The sequence below is a fragment of the Thalassophryne amazonica genome, chromosome 1 (genome assembly GCF_902500255.1).
Source record: "Thalassophryne amazonica chromosome 1, fThaAma1.1, whole genome shotgun sequence".
Lineage (NCBI taxonomy): Eukaryota > Metazoa > Chordata > Actinopteri > Batrachoidiformes > Batrachoididae > Thalassophryne > Thalassophryne amazonica.
The window spans coordinates 149,181,912-149,203,842 of record NC_047103.1 but is presented as its reverse complement, the minus strand read 5'-3'; the positions used below and the strand labels follow the sequence as shown (position 1 = coordinate 149,203,842).

General features: G+C 43.8%; 1 protein-coding gene across 1 annotated transcript in view; it reads left to right on the top strand.

The window, feature by feature from the left end:
- The window catches only part of zranb3 (zinc finger, RAN-binding domain containing 3), a 320,504-nt gene extending 301,485 nt beyond the window's left edge, over nucleotides 1–19,019 (top strand). The window contains exons 21-22 of the mRNA XM_034175776.1: nucleotides 17,769–17,900; nucleotides 18,572–19,019. Of these exons, the coding sequence (XP_034031667.1) occupies nucleotides 17,769–17,900; nucleotides 18,572–18,670 (231 nt within the window). The 3' untranslated portion in view covers nucleotides 18,671–19,019. The remainder of the gene's footprint in view (nucleotides 1–17,768; nucleotides 17,901–18,571) is intronic.
- The last annotated feature ends 2,912 nt before the right edge of the window (nucleotides 19,020–21,931 follow it).

The window sequence follows — 21,931 nt, the reverse complement described above, 5'->3', positions numbered from 1 at the left end:
ACGCGGCTTCGCACCGATCCGACCAGGTGAAGGGGACCTTAGTGGAGGTCAGGGCTGTCAGGGGGCTAACAACCTGACTGTAGCCCTTAATGAACCTCCTGTAGAAATTTGCAAAGCCGAGGAACTGTTGCAGCTTCCTACGGCTTGTTGGTTGGGGCCAATCTCTCACCGCCGCAACCTTGGCCGGATCAGGGGTGACGGAGTTGGAAGAGATGATGAACCCCAGGAAGGACAAAGAAGTGCGGTGGAACTCGCACTTCTCGCCCTTCACAAACAGCCGGTTCTCCAATAACCGCTGCAGGACCTGACGTACATGCTGGACATGAGTCTCAGGGTCCGGAGAAAAGATGAGTATGTCGTCTAGATATACGAAGACAAACCGATGCAGGAAGTCTCGCAAGACGTCATTAACCAATGCTTGGAACGTCACGGGGGCGTTTGTGAGGTCGAACGGCATGACCAGGTACTCAAAGTGACCTAAGGGGGTGTTAAATGCCGTCTTCCACTCGTCTCCCTTCCGGATCCGAACCAGGTGGTACGCATTCCTAAGATCGAGTTTGGTGAATATTTGGGCTCCATGCAGGGGCGTGAACACCGAATCCAACAGGGGTAATGGGTATCGATTGCGAACCATAATCTCGTTCAGCCCTCTGTAATCGATGCATGGACGGAGTCCGCCGTCCTTCTTACCCACAAAAAAGAAATCCGCGCCCATCGGGGAGGTGGAGTTCCAGATCAACCCGGTGGCTAAGGAGTCCCGGATGTAGGTCTCCATTGATTCGCGTTCCGGACGTGAGAGGTTATACAGCCTGCTGGACGGATACTCAGCGCCCAGGATCAAATCGATGGCGCAATCGTACGGTCGGTGCGGGGGAAGGGCGAGTGCCAGATCTTTGCTGAAGACGTCAGCAAGATCGTGGTACTCCTCCGGTACCGCCGTCAGATTGGGGGGGACTTTGACCTCCTCCTTAGCTGTCACACCGGGTGGAACCGAGGATCCTAAACATTCCCGGTGGCAGGTTTCGCTCCACTGCGTCACAACCCCAGACGGCCAATCAATCCGGGGATTGTGTTTCAACACCCATGGAAAACCCAAAATCACTCGGGAGGTAGAAGGTGTTACATAAAACACAATCTCCTCCCTGTGATTCCCAGACACAACCAATGTCACGGGCTGTGTCTGGTGTGTGATTAATGGAAGAAGGGTGCCATCTAGTGCCCGTACCTTCAAAGGTGAAGGCAGAGCCACCAGAGGGAGCCCTACTTCCTTTGCCCATCTGCTGTCCAGCAGATTCCCTTCCGACCCTGTGTCTACGAGTGCTGGGGCGTGAAGGGTTAACTCCTCACTAAGGATCGTGACTGGGATTCGTGCGGATCTACGGGGCTTCCCCGCGTGCGTGTTATGGCCCACCCTTAGCCCAGTTTCTAAGGACGGGCGTTGTAGTTTGACCGTTTGGGGCAGTTCCTCTGTATATGACCACTAGAGCCACAGAAAAAACACTCCCCGCGGGCCAGCCTCCTTTGTCTGTCATTTGGTTTCACTTTGGCCCTGCTCGTGTCCATAGCTTCGTCAGCAGGGGGAGCTGTTGCCACACAGGGCCCTCTGGCTGTGGAGCGTGGGGACGACGGCACCCTTTTGGACCCGGAAGGAAGAGGGACGGCTCGTGCCCGGTCACGCCCCCCGCCCTGCTCCCGACGGTTTTCCTCTAAGCGGTTGTCTAAGCGTATAACCAGGTCGACAAGCCCGTCAAAATCCTGTGGTTCCTCCTTAGCCAGCAGATGCTCCTTCAGAACCGGAGACAGTCCGTTTATGAAGGCGGCGCAGAGTGCAACGGTATTCCAGCCGGACCTCGCAGCCGCGATGCGGAAGTCGACTGCATACTCGGCTGCACTCCGGCACCCCTGTCTCATTGACAGTAGCACGCTCGAAGCGGTCTCGCCTCTGTTGGGATGATCAAAAACCTGTTTGAACTCCCTTACAAACCCAGCGTATGACGTTAGGAGCCGTGAGTTCTGCTCCCAGAGCGCCGTAGCCCAGGCGCGTGCCTCTCCTCGAAGCAGATTAATGACATAAGCCACCCGGCTAGCGTCTGACGCGTACATGACGGGACGCTGTGCAAAGACAAGCAAACACTGCATTAGGAAGTCCGCGCATGTCTCGACACAATCTCCGTATGGCTCCGGAGGGCTTATGTATGCTTCAGGGGACGGTGGGGGGGTCGTTGAACGACCAGTGGAACGTCTGTGTCTGACATGGGACCAGCAGGAGGAGGTACTGCAGCAGCGCTTTGATCGCGCGCCTCCACCCTGACGGTGAGATCCTCCATCCTCTGATTGAGAATGACGTTCTGCTCAGTTACCAAATCCAACCGAGCAGTGAAAGCGGTTAGAATTTGCTGCAGCTCACCTAACACGCCTCCTGCTGGCGCCTGTGCACCTCGCTCTTCCATTGGCTGTTCAAGCTCTGGTTGACACCCCTCGGGATCTATGACATTGGCCGAGAAATCCTGTTGGGAAGGTGTCGTGACACGGACCCACAACAGGGGGCGTTAATGAACGGACAATGGATAAGCCAAAAAGTAACAATTTAATGTTTTGAATCGCACAACGAATTACAGACAATAACAATATTGTGGATTGTCAATTATACACAAGGTGACGTGTGGGCAGGCTCGAAGATAGAAGACGTCTGGCGAAAAAAGAGCCGGATCCCACACAGCTTCCACCACCAACGGATCTGAAGAACACTGGAGCCGCCAAGCCCTGCGCCCCAGGTGGCCACTGTCTTCAGCAGTCAGACCCGGTACTGCTGGCAGAAACAGAAACAGTTAGTGGTGGGTGTGTGAATACACACCCAGCAATCCTCCGGTGTTTGAATCCTCCAGGAGGGAAAACCTCCACCTCCAATCACACACTCGTGCAGCTCCTGTCTAACCACTTATCTGGTTGGGGTGTGAAGTGAAGCCGTCGCTGATCACACCAAACACCAATCCCACAGATAAGGCAAACACCACAGGAAAATGGCTGCAAAAGAAGTTCAGACTATTACACAATGTTTTGTTCAGCAGAGAAAATTACATGAATGGTAGCTGATTTCTCGGCAGGGAGGTGGAGTTGCAGTCCGGCTTTTATGGAGGATGAAGTTGATGAGTGACAGCTGGTGTTGATGATGTGTGACAGCTGTCACTCCAATAGTTCCGACGCCCTCTCGTGCTTGAAGCCCGCACTCCAAGCAGGGCGCCATCTGGTGGTGGTGGGCCAGCAGTACCTCCTCTTCAGCGGCCCACACAACATAAAAGGCGTATCCCCAAAAGTCTCAGCCGTTCACAAGCAAAGATGAGGTGAGGATCACCACTTTGTGAACAACTGCGTGATAAAATAGTCCAATTGCAAGGAATTTAGGGATTCCATCATCTTCAGTCCATAATATAATCAGAAGATTCAGAGAATCTGGAGAACTTTCTACACATAAGCGGCAAGGCCGAAAACCAACATTGAATGCCCGTGACCTTCGACCCCTAAGACGGCACTGCATTAAAAAACGACATTATTGTGTAAAGGATCTTACTGCGTGGGCTCAGGAACACTTCAGGAAACCATTGTCAGTTAACACAATTCGTCGCTACATCGATAAGTGCAAGTTAAAACTCTACCATGCAAATCGAAAGCCATACATCAACAACATCCAGAAATGTCGCCATCTTCTCTGGGCCCGAGCTCATTTGAAATGGACAGACGCAAAGTGGAAAAGTGTGCTGTGGTCTGATGAGTCCACATTTCAAGTTGTTTTTGGAAATCATGGACGTCGTGTCCTCTGGAAAAAAGAGGAAAAAGACCATCCAGATTGTTACCAGCACAAACTTCAAAAGCCAGCATCTGTGATGGTATGGAGGTGTGTTAGTGCACATGGCATGGGCAACTTACACATCTGTGATGGCACCATCAGTGCTGAAAGGTACATCCAGGTTTTGGAGCAACACATGCTGCCATCCAAGCAACATCTTTTTCAGGGACGTCCCTGCTTATTTCAGCAAGACAATGCCAAGCCACATTCTGCACGTGTTACAACACTGTGGCTTTGTCGTAAAAGAGTGCGGGTACTAGACTGGCCTGTCTGCAGTCCAGACCTGTCGCCCATTGAAAATGTGTGGTGCATTATGAAGCGCAAAATACAACGGAGACCCCAGACTGTTGAACAACTGAAGTCATACATCAAGCAAGAATGGGAAAGAATTCCACCTACAAAGCTTCAACAGTTAGTGTCTTCAGTTCCCAAATGCTTATTGAGTGTTGTTAGAAAGAAAGGTGATGTAACACAGTGGTAAACATACTACTCTCCCAGTTTTTTTGAAATGTGTTGCAGGCATCGATTTCAAAATGAGCAAATATTTGAACATTAAATAGCTTGTCTTTGTGGTGTATTCAGTTGAATATAGGTTGAAGAGGATTTGCAAATCGTATTCTGTTTTTATTTACAATTTACACAACGTCCCAACTTCATTGGAATTGGGGTTGTAGCATGAAAATTAATGTGTGCATTTTTAAGTCTGGTAGATTCATTCATTCATATCTACATTTCAACCAAGAAAAAAGAGACTGTAAATAAAGATGAATATTTATCATAAACACAACAGGAGATGACATAACAATAACTGCAGTGTGTCTGTTAATTAGGATTTCTCAATGTGACATTAAACCTCATGATGAAATCATTTTTTTAATTTAGTCATTTCAGCATTTTATGACGTCCTCATTGACTATGTGATTAGTTTTAATGTTATAATAAGGACAGAGTATCTACTAAAATATGAATTTAACTATTCTAGTGATTGTGAATTCTTTGAAATTACGCACAATGGGGGCGTGGCTTTTTCTACCTGTGCAAGTGTCTTTTTGACTGAACTTTGACTTCATGGACATGTTTAATGATTCATTCATTTAATGTTAAAATATAAAAAGGAAACAACTTTTTCCAAATCATAAAATAGTCGGCCTTTAAAGAGCCTTTGTTTTATTTAGACGTATAGCAGCAGGTGTTGTCATTTAACCAGATGAAGGTCTCCTCTGCAGCTTCGACCTCTTGGTGTAGTTTTTGGAGATACTTTCCTCACATTTTGAAGAGCCGAGATGTTCTCTTCTTTCTTCTGGAGTGGAGGTTTTGGTGTTCAGCTCTATCACAGGAAGTTCTCAAGTGCATGTGAATTTACAAGGTTCCCTGCACAGCAAATGTTGAAATGTTCCTGATGTGGGACAAGTGAAGAAATATATTTCTTGAAATGTAAAGAAACATGAAACAGTGCTGTGCTGTTTTCCCAAAGGTCTGATTACTTGATTGTTTAAAAAAATCTAAGTTATATAAACGTGCGGTCACAGCAGTAACAATTAAAAAACTATTGTGTAGATTTATTTGGTAAAAATAAAAATTGCTAAAAACAATTTACAAATATACACATTCACTCAGCTTCAGTGATTGAGTCTGCAACTAAAGGCTAAGATAACGTTAGCTGATAAAACTTTGGATTGACCGTGTCTGCTCAATCACACCAGTTGCCGTCTCTCTCTCTGACTGAGCCTGTGGGTCTCTGGCCAGGCCAGCCGCTTCAGCTACACCCGGCCGCTTCAGCTCCGCCCGGCCGCTTCAGTCCCACACGACCTCACTCCGAACAGTCGCAGAAAAAAGCTCCTCCCAGCAGGGTGATGTCCGTCACTTGTTCTTCTGCTTTTTGCTTCTAATCTTGTTATGACTCGCAGACTGTTTCACTTTTTCCTGTTGCAAATCCATGATGGTGATTGTCGGTAGATGCTCGAAAAGCCAGGTAACATTGTAGAAATCTCTGTCCCCTCTGTGCATCCAGATACATTGTTGCTGTGTCCATTTTTGCAAAAAATGTGAGCGGATGCAGCAGAATGATTGCACAGCATGCATGGTGTGAAAGGTCCTTAAGGGTGTACTTGGGTGATCCCCCGACACCAGTTCATTATGGTGACCTTGTGGTAATTTCAAGGTCACAACAAAATATTCAAGCTATTGTCATTGCCACCCTCATTAGCACAATATCTCAAGAATCACTTGATCAATTTCTTTCATATTTAGCATAAATGGTGTACTTGGGTGATCCCCGACACTTTGTATTGCTGATTTGTTGGGACCGGGGTGGATAGGTCACCTCCTGATGACTCTTGTTAAATCTGGTTGTTTAACATACCGAGATGAGTAGTATTATTTTTATCTGTTTTTACCATTTTGCTAAAATTTGTTCCTTTTGCCCTGAGAAATGTTGTGCTTACCTTGCCATGATCCAGCAGAGATCCAGAGTCTGTAGTGGAAAATGCTGCATGCATGCTGACTACTAATTGTCGCAAGATTTCCAGTATATTGCAATTTAATGTTTGATGGACAGGTTGACGGACAAGATCAGACAGGAGTCTCGATGGACTATGATGTTTGCTGATGACATTGTGATCTGTAGCAAGCATATAGAGCAGGTTGAGACTTGCCTGGAGATGTGGAGATATGCTCTGGAGAGAAGGGGAATGAAAGTTAGTAGAATAAAGTTTACAAGACAGTTGTGAGACCAGCTGTGTTGTACGGCTTAGAGACTATAGCGCTAGCAAAAAGACAAGAGGCAGAGCTGAAGATGCTACAATTTTCACTGGGAGTGATGAGGATGGACAGGATTAGGAATGAATATATCAGAGGGACAGCTCAGGTCAGACGGTTTAGAAACTACGTCAGAGAGACGAGATTGAGATTGTAGGACCCAGAAGGGACCCAGAGTTTATAGGGAGAAGAATGCTCAGGATGGAGCCACCAGGAAGGAGGAGAAGAGGGAAGTCACTCTGGACAGGCCACCAGTCTGCCGCAGGGCCACATTAGACAGACAAACATACTCACACTCTCACTCATACCTACGGTCAACTTAAAATCACCAGTTCAACTAATCTGCCATTCTTTGGAAGTGGGAGGAGCCCAGAGCACCCAGAGAGAACCATAATCAATTAAAAATGTGTTTAGACTTTGTTAAGTAAGTGTGCACATTTTTCTCTTTGATGGTTTTGTCCATTCAATGGTGACAAGAAGCAGTTTACGCTTGAGTTCTTTGCGCCTTGTACAATAACATTAATCACCCCATCAACTTCTGCTTACTAGTGCACAGTTTGTATTGTGAATAAATATTGCACCTGCTAAATTCATTTGACTTGTTGCATGAAGCAGTAGTAGCAGTTTTCAAAAATAAATGTAAACTGATGTGACGTGCATGTTTTTCCTCTTCATGACACATTTTTGGACAGATGCAACTAATACTCCAGTGCAACATATATTCCAGAAAATATGGTAATTATTTTTTAAATGCTCTTATACTGATGAGCAGTGATGTGCAGTGAGGTTCATGGCTGATGAGGGACTGACTTCATCCCAATCAGATTTACAAACATATGAACCCTGCAGAGTAGCTTATTCAATGTTTGATGGGCAGCAGTTCACGGGTTATGTTTAAAATATCATATCAGCATTCTTTACACATGCAAACTGTCTCACACAAAAAGCACATTTAATTTAAAAAGTTATTATGGTCTTACCTTTGCTTATAACTGAAGTCCATGTGCCGCTCCTTCTGAACAAAAGTATTGATGACTTGTTTGTAGAAGTTTACCTGATCTTCCTTCAGTTTTAAAAGTTTCTGTGTCAGTGGAGATCATTACCAGGGAAGAAAGTCGTCCTTCATCAGTCCTTCGTTCTCTATGTTTTGGACCTTTTCTGGCTTCGAATGTGAGTGGTTGACCGCTCGTGTTTGATGAGACTTCTTTGCAAATTCCTCAGGTCACAATTTCCCATCTGAGTCCAGACATTGTCACAAGTTGAGAAAAAAAGGCAGGAAAAGCAGAAAAGACAGTTTCTTGCTGGACGTCCACACAGCCAGACTTTTCATGTGTCCCTCTCCGTTTGAAAAGAGCGGGTTTTCTGTCACGTAGTCTGAAGGAAACCTTTTAGCTCCTGCGTTGGTCGTCCTTTAATTATTTCCTCCTGCTTTTATTGAAAGTCCAGTTTAGAAAATTGTTTCAGTTTGGATATGTAATCCTCCATTCTGAAAGTAAAAGCCAGGTGAGAGGAAAAAGTAAAATAATAGGACCATGGCTCTTGACTTCACTTATTCTGCAGCTGAGGAGTTGCTGCAAAAAGAATCCCTGGGATCACTAGTGCCCCCTACCATGAGGCAGGAGAACTGCATGCCTCACGTCGTGCCTTTTTGCAGCCGTTTTATGCTCGCGCAGCACATGACACTCGTTACACACACATACAGCTGTTGACAAAAAAAACACTGTACATTATGTACATCAGCTAAACTATGGAATTTAAGTTCATACAACCAAAGTGTTTGACCATTTTAAGAGTGACATACAGAGAGACAGAGAGACAGTCTCACTGCACAACATGCCAGCATTTAGTCCAGTGATTGCGGAATCCAAGGTGAGGCTCAGCTGGCTGCTGCCTCACTGCATGTCTCTTCAAATGCAAATGTGAAAATTCAGCTATTTTCAATAAAAAATAATCTAAAACTGGTGAAGTTAAAAGGAAAATAACTTTATAGTACAAATCACTGGATAAATATAACCATTTCATTTATTTTTTCATTTTAGATTTTTTTCTTTCCATGATGATTTTTTTCTTTCTTTCTCCCTTGACCGCATGACACTGCTGACGAGTAAAAATTTTTCTTCATTTATGGTCTTGCAATAATATTGTAGGTTTTGCAAGTATTAACCATGTGAAGTCATTGCCTTTGTTCCATTAGTTCTTCTTTTTTCATCAAGATTTATAGTGGATTGTGCTGGTTTCAGACTTACGTTTTTATGGTCAGATTTATAGCTACATACAATAGTGTTGAGAATAATAGTAGTGCTATGTGACTAAAAAGATTAATCCAGGTTTTCAGTATATTTCTTATTGTTACATGGGAACAAGGTACCAGTAGATTCAGTAGATTCTTACAAATCCAACAAGACCAAGCATTCATGATATGCAAACTCTTAAGGCTATGAAATTGGGCTATTAGTAAAAAAAAAGTAGAAAAGGTTACAATTTGCCAAAGAACACATCAACTGGCCTAAAGAGAAATGGAGGAATATTTTGTGGACTGATGAGAGTAAAATTGTTCTTTTTGGGTCCAAGGGCCACAGACCGTTTGTGAGACGACCCCCAAACTCTGAATTCAAGCCACAGTTCACAGTGAAGATAGTGACAACGTTTACATGCAGTCAATAACCCTTTCATAACTGGAATATTAGCAATAACCCAGTTGGGCACGGCCATGTAAACACCCGCAAAAACCCGAATATCCTCATATTTTAAAAAACTCGAATAAGACCCCTGGGTTACTCCTTTTCTAACCAGAATATCCAGTCATATAAACGCGCATCGGGATATCCCCATAGAAAGGAACATTATTTTGTGTTCTGCGCATGTCCTATCCACAAGGAATCTTGGTGTTTTGAGTACAGCAAAAGCGCGCGCAGCCCACCGGACACCACAGAAGCAGAGATAAACAGCGCATTGTGTTCTGCATCCTTATCAGGCAGGCCGGTCGTGGCACCGGTCGGCATCACCGCGATTTCTCTGCCTCCGATGCGCTTACTGAGTTTGCAGGCTCGGTAAACACTGCAGCGGGCCACTCACACCGCCCCCCTCTCTGCTGTGTGGAGCTGCGCCAACTCTGGCAACAGGTCCAGAGACTACGCTCACTGTTTTGATGCGGAGGCAGCACGCAAGGATAGATTTGTTGCGGAAAAAAATCCACAGCGCCGCAGCGGTCTCGGTATACCGCACCCGCAGAGCTCCGTGGCCATGACTTGGATTCTTGGGGGTCCCGCATTCGTACCCCCGGAGGCAGTGAGCGAAGGGACAGCATGCGCATTGTGTTCTGCGTGTGTCTGTTTATAATCTTCTCGCACAGAAGAAAAAAGAGTTTACACAGGAGAGAAAAGTGAGAACATGTTAATGCTTGTTTAAGAAAAGTGTATAAAGTGTGTAGTGAGGGGTTTTACGTGAAGCAGTATTACACGAATGCCAGACTAAATCAAGCACCGGTGGAAGACGTGCGTCGCTGTTTAGATGGGGATATTCCAAATGATAGCAATGACCATGTATACAGGAGTAACTCTGTCTGCTTAAGCATGTAAACGGGTTATTCCTAATGATTCAGAAACTGGAATATTGACCTTAACCCAAATATTAACGGCATGTAAACGTAGTCAGTGAAGCATGGTGGTGCAAGCATCATGATATGGGCATGTTTCTCCTACTGTGGTGTTGGGCCTATATATCGCATACCAGGTATCATGGATCACTTTGGATATGTCAAAACACTTGAAGAGGTCATGTTGCCTTATGCTGAAGAGGACATGCCCTTGAAATGGGTGTTTCAACAAGACAATGACCCCAAGCACACTAGTAAACAAGCAAAATCTTGGTTCCAAACCAACAAAATTAATGCCTCGCAGATGTGAAGAAATAAGTTTGAACATAATAGTTTTGAGTTTGTAGCGTCAACAGCAGATGCTACTATTATTGTGAACACCCCCTTTTCTATTTCTTTTTAATAATAGCCCAATTTCATAGCCTTTAGAGTGTGCATATCATGAATGCTTGGTCTTGTTGGATTTGTGAGAATCTACTGAATCTACTGGTACCTTGTTTCCCATGTAACAATAAGAAATATACTCAAAACCTGGATTAATCTTTTTATTCACATAGCACTACTATTATTCTGAACACTACTGTATGTGGCCCTGCGACAGACTGGCGTCCTGTGTGCCTTCGCGCCCTGTTACTGCTGGAATAGTCTTCATCGCCCCCCGGTGACCCTTAAATGGCAGCATGGTGGATTAGTGGTTAGCACTGTTGCCTTACAGCATGAAAAACATGGGTTCAATTCCCACCTGCAGCCTTTCTGTGTGGAGTTTGCATGTTCTCCCTGTGTTTGCGTGGGTTTCATCCAGGTGCTCCAGTTTCCTCCCACATTTAAAGACATGCAGGTTAGGTGAAATGGAAACTTTATAATTGTCCATGTCTCCCTTGCAAATGAGATCTCAATCTCAATGGGACTAACCCGCTTAAATAAAGGTATAAAAAAAAGTTAAAAAATAAAAATTGGAGTATACAAAAAGGATGGATTTATAGCTGCATAAAGATTAGGCATGTAGATACAGTAATCATTAATCACAACTTATTGGTATCATTTGGATTTTACTCTCTTTAGCTCCATAGCTAACATGTCTTCTGATGCTGGCCAAAGAACTGATAAGAAAAGGTTTTTTTTGTTGTTATTTGGTATTTTGAGTATAAAAATAAAACCACCCGTACTGTCATTCCACCCACCTCTACATACAAACACAGGTTGATCTGCACTCTGAGGGCCCAGCTCCCTGTAAATGGATTGCTGGGTCCATTGATTTTTTTTTTTTCTTTTCCCAGTGCCAGGCCTCGGCCAGTAAGCCTGTTTGATTTGGTTGGCTGTTATCCTGCAAAGCCAAAACCCCCCTCGCCACCTCCACCCCATCTTCCCCAGCACCCTCTACCAACCTTCCTTCCAGACGCCGCCAGCAGCAGCATCAGCACCAATCGATGCGCCGAGCTTTAGAGGAAACAAACTCAGCCACATGATAAGACGCCGCAGCGGTGGAGGAGCCTTGAGATTATAGACTCATTCTTTGGTTCCCGCTGGGGTTCTGCTGTGTGTTTGTGGGTGTACATGTGTATACGGTTCCCTTTATTCTACCTTGAGGTCAGCTTTGTGTTTGTGTATATTATGTTTTTTGTATGTGTTATTTTGGTGCATTCTTGTGGATATTTGGTTCGTTTTATGGCCTTTAGCTGCATGCGAGTCTTCTTGGCGTTTTGATGTTTGCGCATTAGTCGGCTCTTGTGCTTTTAAGGGAGGGGTGCAAGGTGTTGGCACACAGGCAGGTTCAATTGTCTGGAATACACGTGTGTGCGTGCGCTCAGCAGAGATATGATTTCTGCCCCTGTGAGCACGCTCATTCTTTAAATCTGTTGGGATCAATTCCAGTTCGCTGCGTTAATGTCAGTGGAGGATGGAAGGAAAAAGAAGACACAAATGGATTTGTGGCCCTGAATTCTCTCCTCCTCCACCGCTCTTTCTAATTTTCTCAATTATCTGCTGGGCTTTCACTTGTTTGCTTACTTTTCTTGTTTATAATGCATAATCCTTTATTTTTCTGCCTATTTCCCTCTGAATTTTAAAAGGACAGCATTTGAGCAGCAGAACAGACACGGGTTCTTAGTTTTCACTTTTGGCTCAACTGGATTTCAGTAACTTGGTTCAGTAAAGTTTAGTCCAGGTATGTGGAAGGTTCTGCAAACTGATGAGTTCTGTAGGAAGCTCAGTGACAAACTTCACAATCCAACTTGTGTTTATCTTTTCACATACCTCCTTTTATGTCAATAATATTAAAGCTTTCCCCGAATTTACTTCATATATCAAGGGTAACTATGTCAGTTGTGAAAAATTATGCCCCCCAAAAAAAGGTTCTGCCAAGTTCAGATATAATTTGCACCAGAATCTTAAGTGAGCAGCGGTATGGTGCCATATTCAGATTGAGGAGTGTGTCCGTCTGTTCGGTTCATTCATGCCTCACAGAGGAAGCAGGAATTTTGACATGGACTTCTGTGACATATGTTACATATGTTACAGATGTGTAAAACTTACCTGTCTATGCAACATGCCCACACAGTCTTGCCCCTTCTGTGAAGAAAGAGGGGCATAGCAAGCAGTAGTTTTTGTCTATTTAAAGTGACGGACACAGAAAATGGGTTAGCGGCCTGGTTAGTGGTTACTTTTAGGATGTCAGTTTGCCTGATACTTGTTTAATCGGCAGCACAGTGTAGCGGTATGTACAGACGTGTGTGACGAGCTGTTTTCAGGCCTATAATTGTAGCGCAATCATTTCTACATGTTGGTGTTTGGACAGTGGCAGTTTTTGTAATTTTGTCTTTGTGCACCACAGCTATTGAGTTGAAATGAAACCATCAAGATGTGCTTGTAGTGTAGACTTTTGGGTTTAATTCAAGAACAAGTAGTGAGTCCTATGTTGGCCCTCAGGTCCGAAGGTGCTGGTTCTTATCCTTGGATTCAGTAGCGTGACGCAAAAGTCTACAACTTGGAGGGGACTTCGGTCTCTCCTAGGTTACCTCCCCATCCAAGAGGCATTTGCCAGTTCATCTGTGACACTCATATTCAAGGAATGAGTGAAAATATGTGATCCAATAATTGTGTCATTATTTTAATTCAGTTCTTCTCTGCTAAATCGTCATATTTCCTGTTATTTATTGAAAAATGAAGAATGCTATAGGAGCAGACATGTTCCCTGATGTTCTGATGACATGACTGTGACTGGTGATGCAACACCAGTCACAGTGTCACGGTGGAGTGGAACATAGAGAGACTTTCATAAAAAGAAGATGTAAAATGGCAGCTACGGTTTGAAAGAAGATACATGGAAGGCTCAAGTATATATTCATTGTGTTTTTTCTTGGATGAAAATATGTCTTTGTTCCACTCTGTCATGAAGCTGTGCCACTGGTAATGATGCAACAGGCAAAATTGCACAATGCACAGTTTCTCCAATGACAGCCAGAGAAGCCTATGATTCTTTCACAATTGTCATGAGTCTTGTTGGCTTCCCTCGCTAGTCTTTCTCTTGCACAGTTTTTGAGAAATGCCTGCTCCAGACAGATTTACCATACACTACCATTCTCTTTGGATTTCTTAATGATCACCGTAAAATGAGGTTCTGTTCCCCGGTGGTAGTAACGGGGTAGTAAGAGCATGAACCGTCCATCCCAGCTAGCTTGTGTAGATAATAACACAAAAACATTAAGTGCTATCATCTTGTAACTTAGTTGATGGTGACTTTGATGCACCGTATCAATCCCAACAGCAACTCTGTTTTGTCAACTTAATGTCCTGTTAGTGTGAGTGCTCAAACCCCACCCCTGCTACATTTCTCCATGTAACGTGGGGTTGTGTCAGGAACGGCATCCGGCGTAAAACTTGTGCGAGTTCAACATCCAGATCCACCTCGGATTTGCTATGGCTACTCCAAATGCAAACAAGGGAGCAGCCAAAGGGTCTTACTAGCATGAGTGCTCCACCCCTCGTGTTAGTGTTGGTTAATAAGCAGAGTAAAGCTAACAACTTCTGACAGAAATATAGTAATACAGTAACATTCTTTTGGAGGGCAGTATGCATTTTCAGAGGCCCGACATCCATGCCCAGTCACCCAAAATGACAGATATTCGCCCAAGTTAGACAAGGGCGAATATCTGTCATTTTGGGTGACTGATTTTTAATAAAATCATCTGCAATATCCATATTGGGACCAACACACACTTCTTGCCTTTTCATCTTTTTCTCTGTGGACAGTTCTTGGGCTGCGCGCGATGATGTCATTTGTTTACGCACAGCGGGCGGGTATGCCGATACCCATTTCCTACTGTGGGTGGGTATGGCCAGGTAGCGTTGACATACAGTAGTGTTCAGAATAATAGTAGTGCTATGTGACTAAAATGATTAATCCACGTTTTGAGTATATTTCTTATTGTTACATGGGAAACAAGGTACCAGTAGATTCAGTAGATTCTCACAAATCCAACAAGCCCAAGCATTCATGATATGCACACTCTTAAGGCTATGAAATTGGGCTATTAGTAAAAAAAAAAGTAGAAAAGGGGGTGTTCACATTAATAGTAGTGTGGCATTCAGTCAGTGAGTTTGTCAATTTTGTGGAACAAACAGGTGTGAATCAGGTGTCCCCTATGTAAGGATGAAGCCAGCACCTGTTGAACATGCTTTTCTCTTTGAAAGCCTGAGGAAAATGGGACGTTCAAGACATTGTTCAGAAGAACAGCGTAGTTTGATTAAAAAGTTGATTGGAGAGGGGAAAACTTATACGCAGGTGCAAAAAATTATAGGCTGTTCATCTACAATGATCTCCAATGCTTTAAAATGGACAAAAAAACTGAGACGCGTGGAAGAAAACGGAAAACAACCATCAAAATGGATAGAAGAATAACCAGAATGGCAAAGGCTCTCCCATTGATCAGCTCCAGGATGATCAAAGACAGTCTGGAGTTACCTGTAAGTGCTGTGACAGTTAGAAGACGCCTATGTGAAGCTAATTTATTTGCAAGAATCCCCCGCAAAGTCCCTCTGTTAAATAAAAGGCGTGCAGAAGAGGTTACAATTTGCCAAAGAACACATCAACTGGCCTAAAGAAAAATGGAGGAATATTTTGTGGACTGATGAGAGTAAAATTGTTCTTTTTGGGTCCAAGGGCCACAGACAGTTTGTGACAGTTTGTGAGACGACCACAATGCATGTGGACCTGACTGGACATGGACCCGTTATAGTATTATCAGCCTTTGAGGATGTTTCACATGAAATTCCAACCTGTGAACGGTGGATTAAAAATAGATTGTTGACCCCTTCCTTTAATAACAGCATACCAGATGTTCTGTAAGAAGCAGCAGGCATACACAGGCGTCACTGCCGGGCGAGGACATCAATTCAGTCTGATTGTGCTTCTCTGCCAGTCTTTTCTGTGAGAGGCTGGCGCAGAAGACGGACATATTCCTATGGAAACAGCTCATTAATATGCATGTTTTCAGTTTGTGCATGCACAGACTTGAACGTTTCGCATCTTACCCATGGTGCCCAAGCTTTGGGAAACAATATTATTTGCTCAAGTAACTTCACAGCTTGGTAACACAAACTGTTCTTAGGTTTTTGAAAGCAATCTGACAATCTGATTTTCACCCGTGTCTTTGATTGCAAAGTTTTCTGGATGAAATGCCGACATATTGATTGCCATCTTGCTCTGTGCAGTTCTAACTTGTATTGTTTTTGAATGTGTTGCCAGGAGCGGAGCTGGAAACGGCTCTACCGTATGCACACATCACTAGAATTATCCATTAGCATTCCTAAATAAATATTTTAACTACCAGATTACTCAAGTTACTGCATCTTACAACAATCAATGATGTTTTAGTTTCTCATCCAGGAGCTCAGTTAAAAGTTTGCACTGGGATTTTATCACCCAGATGTGACGTTAACGTAGATTAATTCACACAGACAGCATTTTAAAACAGCATAAAAGCAAAAAGGTGGACTTTAAGAGTGCATATGCTCATATATTATTCCCTGTGGTTTTTTTAACCTGATTTTTTTTTTTTTTGGGGGGGGGGGGGGTGGTCTTTGTCAGGCAACTCTACATCTACTCACTGATTAAGTTTCCCTGGAGCTGCCTGTTAAGTAGGCCAAAAAACGTTTGGAAATTTCTGCGGTTGTACCTGAGGCAGCTGATGGATAATACAAAGTTAAAGTTCATTGTGATTAAAAATGATTAGCTTCTCTTCCCTTCATAATGAAATGCGCTTACATTAATCTCAGTATTTAGACTTTTATGAGAGTCCCCTATTTTGTGCCGTTGTCTGTCATTCTTTCATTTCTTGCATTTTTTTCTCTTTTCATCCATTGTGCAGTGCTGTCACATTATTTCTAAAGATTTATTTGTTTTTATCCTGCGTTATTGTGAAGCGCATTGCAGAAGTGCCCCTGCTGTGCAAAGAATGTGTTTAACATGACTGATTTGTTGGATGGATCTGTGCGCATCTACGTGGCACTATAAAATTTACAATTTAGATCTGTGCCATGCTTGGAGAAAGGCTGAGGTTTACTAAAAACATCACATCAGTGCAGAAAATTAACTTCAGTGTAGATGGATGTTTTCGGAGGGCAGTGCAATCACATCTTGTTATTGCAATTTCCAGCCACGTGAGAAAAGCATTCAGCGGCCGCACTTTGTTATTACGTCCGCCAAGGACGTAATAAAATCATCGCCGTTTATTTATTTATTTGTCTGTCTGTCTGTTAGCAGGATTCCGTCAAAACTAATGCACGGAATTTGGCAAAACTTTCTCCAGAGATAGATATTAGGCCATGGTAGACTCTATTAAATTTTAGAGGTGATCCGGATCTGGATTCTGATCAAGATTTCACTTTTTATAGGCTTTTAAGGATTACATCAAAACTACTTCAGAGATTCTCTCCAAATTTGCACCACAGATAGATATTAGGACATGGAAGACTCCACTGAATTTTCAAGGTGATCCGGATCTGGATTATGGATCAGGATTTCAATTTGTACACTTCACTTTGTCGGACTTTGAGGATTACATCAAAACTACTTAACAGATTTTCACCAAATTTTCACAACACATTGCTGTTAGGCCTTGGATGACTCCATTAAATTTTGGAGGTGATCTGGATCCGCATCCAGCTTCTGGATGAGGACTAGGGATTTATGTCAAAACTGCTTTGCGGATATGACATTACAATGTAAAACCAAGATCAGGAAGACACTGTTTTGTTTCAGCTTGTGAATTAAATATCAGATTGCAACATCTTGATCAGTCGGACCGTTCTGGATCAGTCTGCAATTATTGCATTGTGTTGTAGAATCCAGATCCAGGTAAAGTCCAGGTAATCATGTATCTTTTATTTTGAGTCCTCTTCAACCCTTTGTCAGACATCAGAAATCTCAGATTGCTCTTGTTGTGTGTGTGTGTGTGTGTGTGTGTGTGTGTGTGTGTGTGTGTGTGTGTGTGTGTGTGTGTGTGTGTGTGTGTGTGTGTGTGTGTGTGTGTGTGTGTGTGTGTGTGTGTGTGTGTGTGTGTGTGTGTGTTTTAGCTGAACGAGATGATCTGCGCCCCAGTTGAAGGAGATTTCTGGCAGGTCGACCACATCCGACCGGTGTACAGCGGAGGAGGACAGTGTTCCCTTGACAACCTGCAGACGCTGTGCACCGTCTGCCACAAATCGGTACGTGCACATTCCCATCCCCATCACTGCACTCATAATAACTGTAACACCAGCTTTTAAAGCCAAAAGGCCAGAAAAGGCCAAAGCAATTTGTCTAACATTTAAGGTGAACGCTGCAACAACCTCTCCTCCATTCCCACATAAAAAGAAACTCTCATCACTCATATTGAGCATCATATATGGCGGCGGCAAAGCGATACGTGGTCAAAGACATTGATCAAAAGTCAAACCTCCTTCACAAAGTTGTGTGTTGTCCATAATAAGATCACAGAATGTGGCTGTGTGTCATGTTGATATATGGTGTTGGTCACAAAAGGCTATAAATCTGTCTGAGGAAAATTTTCTTCTCAGACTTCTTCAGTCAATATTTCATAATCACAGACGAGCGTATCCTCAGAAACGGCTGATTTGTGAGCGGAGGCTTCCGGAATGTCCTTTACTTTCACACCAGCAATACTGGGCCCTCTGATTTTGAAAAGGAACACTTCATGCGCATTGACGTATATGAACCGGAGAACTGTGTGTTCTGATAAGGGGGGACCCTTCCACCACGCGTGCCTTCTTCGCCCAGACACTTTAATCTAGAGATGCTCAATATATTGATCTCATTTTTCTCTTCAGCGCTGACTGCAGATTTAACCTCTTACATCATGTTCCATTTTTCTTCACAGAGAACGGCTCAGCAAGCCAAAGAAAGGAGCCAAATGAAGAAAAGTGTCGCAGCCTCCAAGGTTGCTTCAGACATCACCAGATTTTTTATCAAGAAATAAAAACACCTTTAAAAAATATTCTCAAAGAGAAAACCGCAAAGGTCGGCACGTGCAGATGTTTTTCTTTTATTGTTGGTATTGTTTTTGGTTTTTTGAAAGGTTTGAATTTTTTTCTAATCAGACTTTTGGAATTTTGGGATTTCACGCTGCACATGTGGATGGAGACGCATCAGAAAGTTCACTTTCTTTAACAGATGGTGACATAAGATTTTATTCATGCTTCAGCTGAATCTTTCTACAACTCTGTGATTATATCAGCATCTTGTTGTAAGTCAGCTGGCTGACTCTGCTGCAGAAGCCTAAAACAGTGACGACTGTATCAGATGCAAAAATAAATTGTAAAATAAAAAAAATACCCCTCTCGTCCTCGAACCGTCATGAGTGCGGTAGGTTTGATTTATGACGGCCCCCTTTTTGCTCGAGGCTGAAATGGAGCAGGTTGTTTAGAGAGATGCTTGCTATTTTAAGATTTTTGCAAACTTGGTGAAAAGTAGCGGGTGAAAGATGAATTTGGGGCTTGGTGATTAAAAGTCACCGGTGGAAAACACAACCAAGCGTCCTCATTGGTGACGCCTTGTAAATCTTCCTGCTAATGTTTTACAAGATGGATGCATGCTTCCTACTGAAATAAAACCTGTTTTCATCTTATCTTCAGTTTCATGTTGTCCTCTGTGATAGATCTGCGACGGTTAACCACGGTTTGGACTGTAAATACACTGAGATGTCTGTTGTTCTGACAAGCTAGAAAATCATTTCATAGCCTGAAGTCAGGAGCGTTATTGTCCATGTCCACGCTTCTACCTCCTCTTCAGCTGTGCTTGATGATCTGAATAGCGCTAAAGTCAGTCAGGAGGGCTATGTTTAGAGAGATGGAGAGCAGAGTTACTATGGAAACAAGGCTTCAGGTTCAGCAATGTCGGGAATATTGAATCTGTTCTTGTGAGAGTTATACACCGGGCCAGACAGACATCAGAAAGTCCAATCAATACCAGCAAGCTCCTGTGAAAATGAGGCCGTCACATTCCTCTGCAGCACTTCCCCTCTCTGCGCTGAGACTTCTGCTCCAGCTTGACGTGGCGAATGTCATCGTGTTACGATTTGTCTGTCCGTCTGTCAACTGCGTCAAACCCCAAACTCAGCAAATTCGAGCGCAGATAGAAAGTTTGAAATATTTCAGCAGGCCCCAACTTCTCTCAGCCTATCGCAGCACCGTGTTAAAGCCACATCTTCAAACTTTCGGGAGCTGGTGTGGGTGCACGCGTGGGTGTATGTGTATTTCCCCTACGGCTGCTCCAGGTCTCCACTTAATAAGACCGTTGTTCCTCTCCTGTCCAAACCGACAAGCTTTGTGAGTAATGAACATCTCCCAGGCAGCCTTCCAACAGCTGCAGGTTTCAGTGTCAGTCCCTGTCAGCAGCCAATGACTCTGATCTGCTGTTTTATTGCACCCGAAAGGTGCTCATGTGCAGGAGAGCAAGAGGAAGGAAAGTATGCAGATAGGGAGAAAGTGTCGTGCATGCAGCTACGCGTGTCTGTGCGTTAGGTACAGTGTGTGTGTGTGTGTGTGTGTGTGTGTGTGTGTGTGTGTGTGTGTGTGTGTGTGTGTGTGTGTGTGTGTGTGTGTGTGTGTGTGTGTGTGTGCGTGTTTGAATGAGGCAAGGAAGTGATGTGTGTCTGTGTTTGTCAGATGGAGCCATAATGAGCCGGCACCCAGATGAAGATGTCTCACGTTCATCCCAGAGGGTCTGCTGAGTAAAGAGCAGCGCTGCAGCCGCGTGACACTGTTTGCTTGGACAAGCAGTCAGCCCAGAGGAAAAGCATTTCCACCACAGGTGATGACGGTAATAAAGACGGACTCAAACACGAGGGGCCGACTGCAGTGGTTCGCATGTTTGCTCTTGATCCCTCCCTCCCCGTTTTCTTTTGTCAACATTGGAGCAGCATCCGGCTCGGGATAGCGGCGTTAAAGACAATCATTGGCTTTGCTGTAGTGCCACCGGTGCAGAGACGTTTCAGGATATCACAAAACTACGCTGGCTGGGAAGTAATTGATTGATTGATTTTGAAATGTGCTTTAAAAACAAACGCAATACCTTTAACAGTGCATGTGAAATTCCGAGGATAACACAAAAAAGTCCAAGACTTATTTACATTGTGGTCCTCGAATAAAAACAAATAGAACAAACATAAGAAGAATAATGCCAAACAGAAAAACAAGTATAAACCAAATTTACAAACTGAGGAAACAAAATTTCAAACTCACTAAGCAAATTTACAAGTTGACAAACACATTTAGTTCAAAAGTAAAAGCAAATTTGCATTAAAACATTTTTTACTGATTCAAACAAGAGATGGTCATGTTCTCAAATTTAACAAGTGAGATATCCAAAACGAGAAAGTGCTGAGCGAGCACATACCCCTCCCAACTAGGCACGTGAATCGCATCACTGACAAAGATTTGATACGCATCTCGATACACTACCAGCGATACATGACGATACGATACGATACGATACAATTCACCCCGTTCTCGATTCAATGCAATTTGATATGTATTTGATGGCGATTCAGTTTCTCACAATGTCATATGATGCGATTCAACATTATGCAAAGAAATTATACCAAAAATTTAAATACAAAATAAGATGCTGTAATTCAGTATTCTTCTTCTTCTGATGCTACTAGAGGCAGAGGATTTGTTTTACTCCTTATAAGCAGCAAATTTACCAGATTCAACATTAAGGGCCCCTTCACACATAACATGATTTAAGCTGACGCACACGAAGGAGGAATTACATGCCATTTGTGAAAAGTCAGAGCTGCCTCCACGCCTCATACACATGTCGCTATAACTATTCGCGCACACTGAAAGACAGAGTGTGCCCTGTGAGAGCCCATTCAATCCCTCTCGCGGCAGGTGTCAGCCAAATTCCAGGTGACATACACAAACATCTAACACCGCTTGCTTGGCACTTAGAAAATGTGTGGCCATTCGTGCAGTCAGCACGAAAACAGTCAGCAGACCATCACTTTCGAGCTGGATGTGAAATTTGTCTAAGTGCCCCCACGAGTGTGGCGTTGCAAAAAGCAACACACGTGGTGCATGTGTCTTGCACGTGTGTCGAGCCCCCGTTCCCCCCACCCCGAAGCACATGTGGCGTATGTGTGTTTCGCACCTCCACCCTTACACATGTGGCATGCGGGGGAGGGGCACACTTGCATAAAATGCTTATATGTATGTACAGACATGAACACATGCGG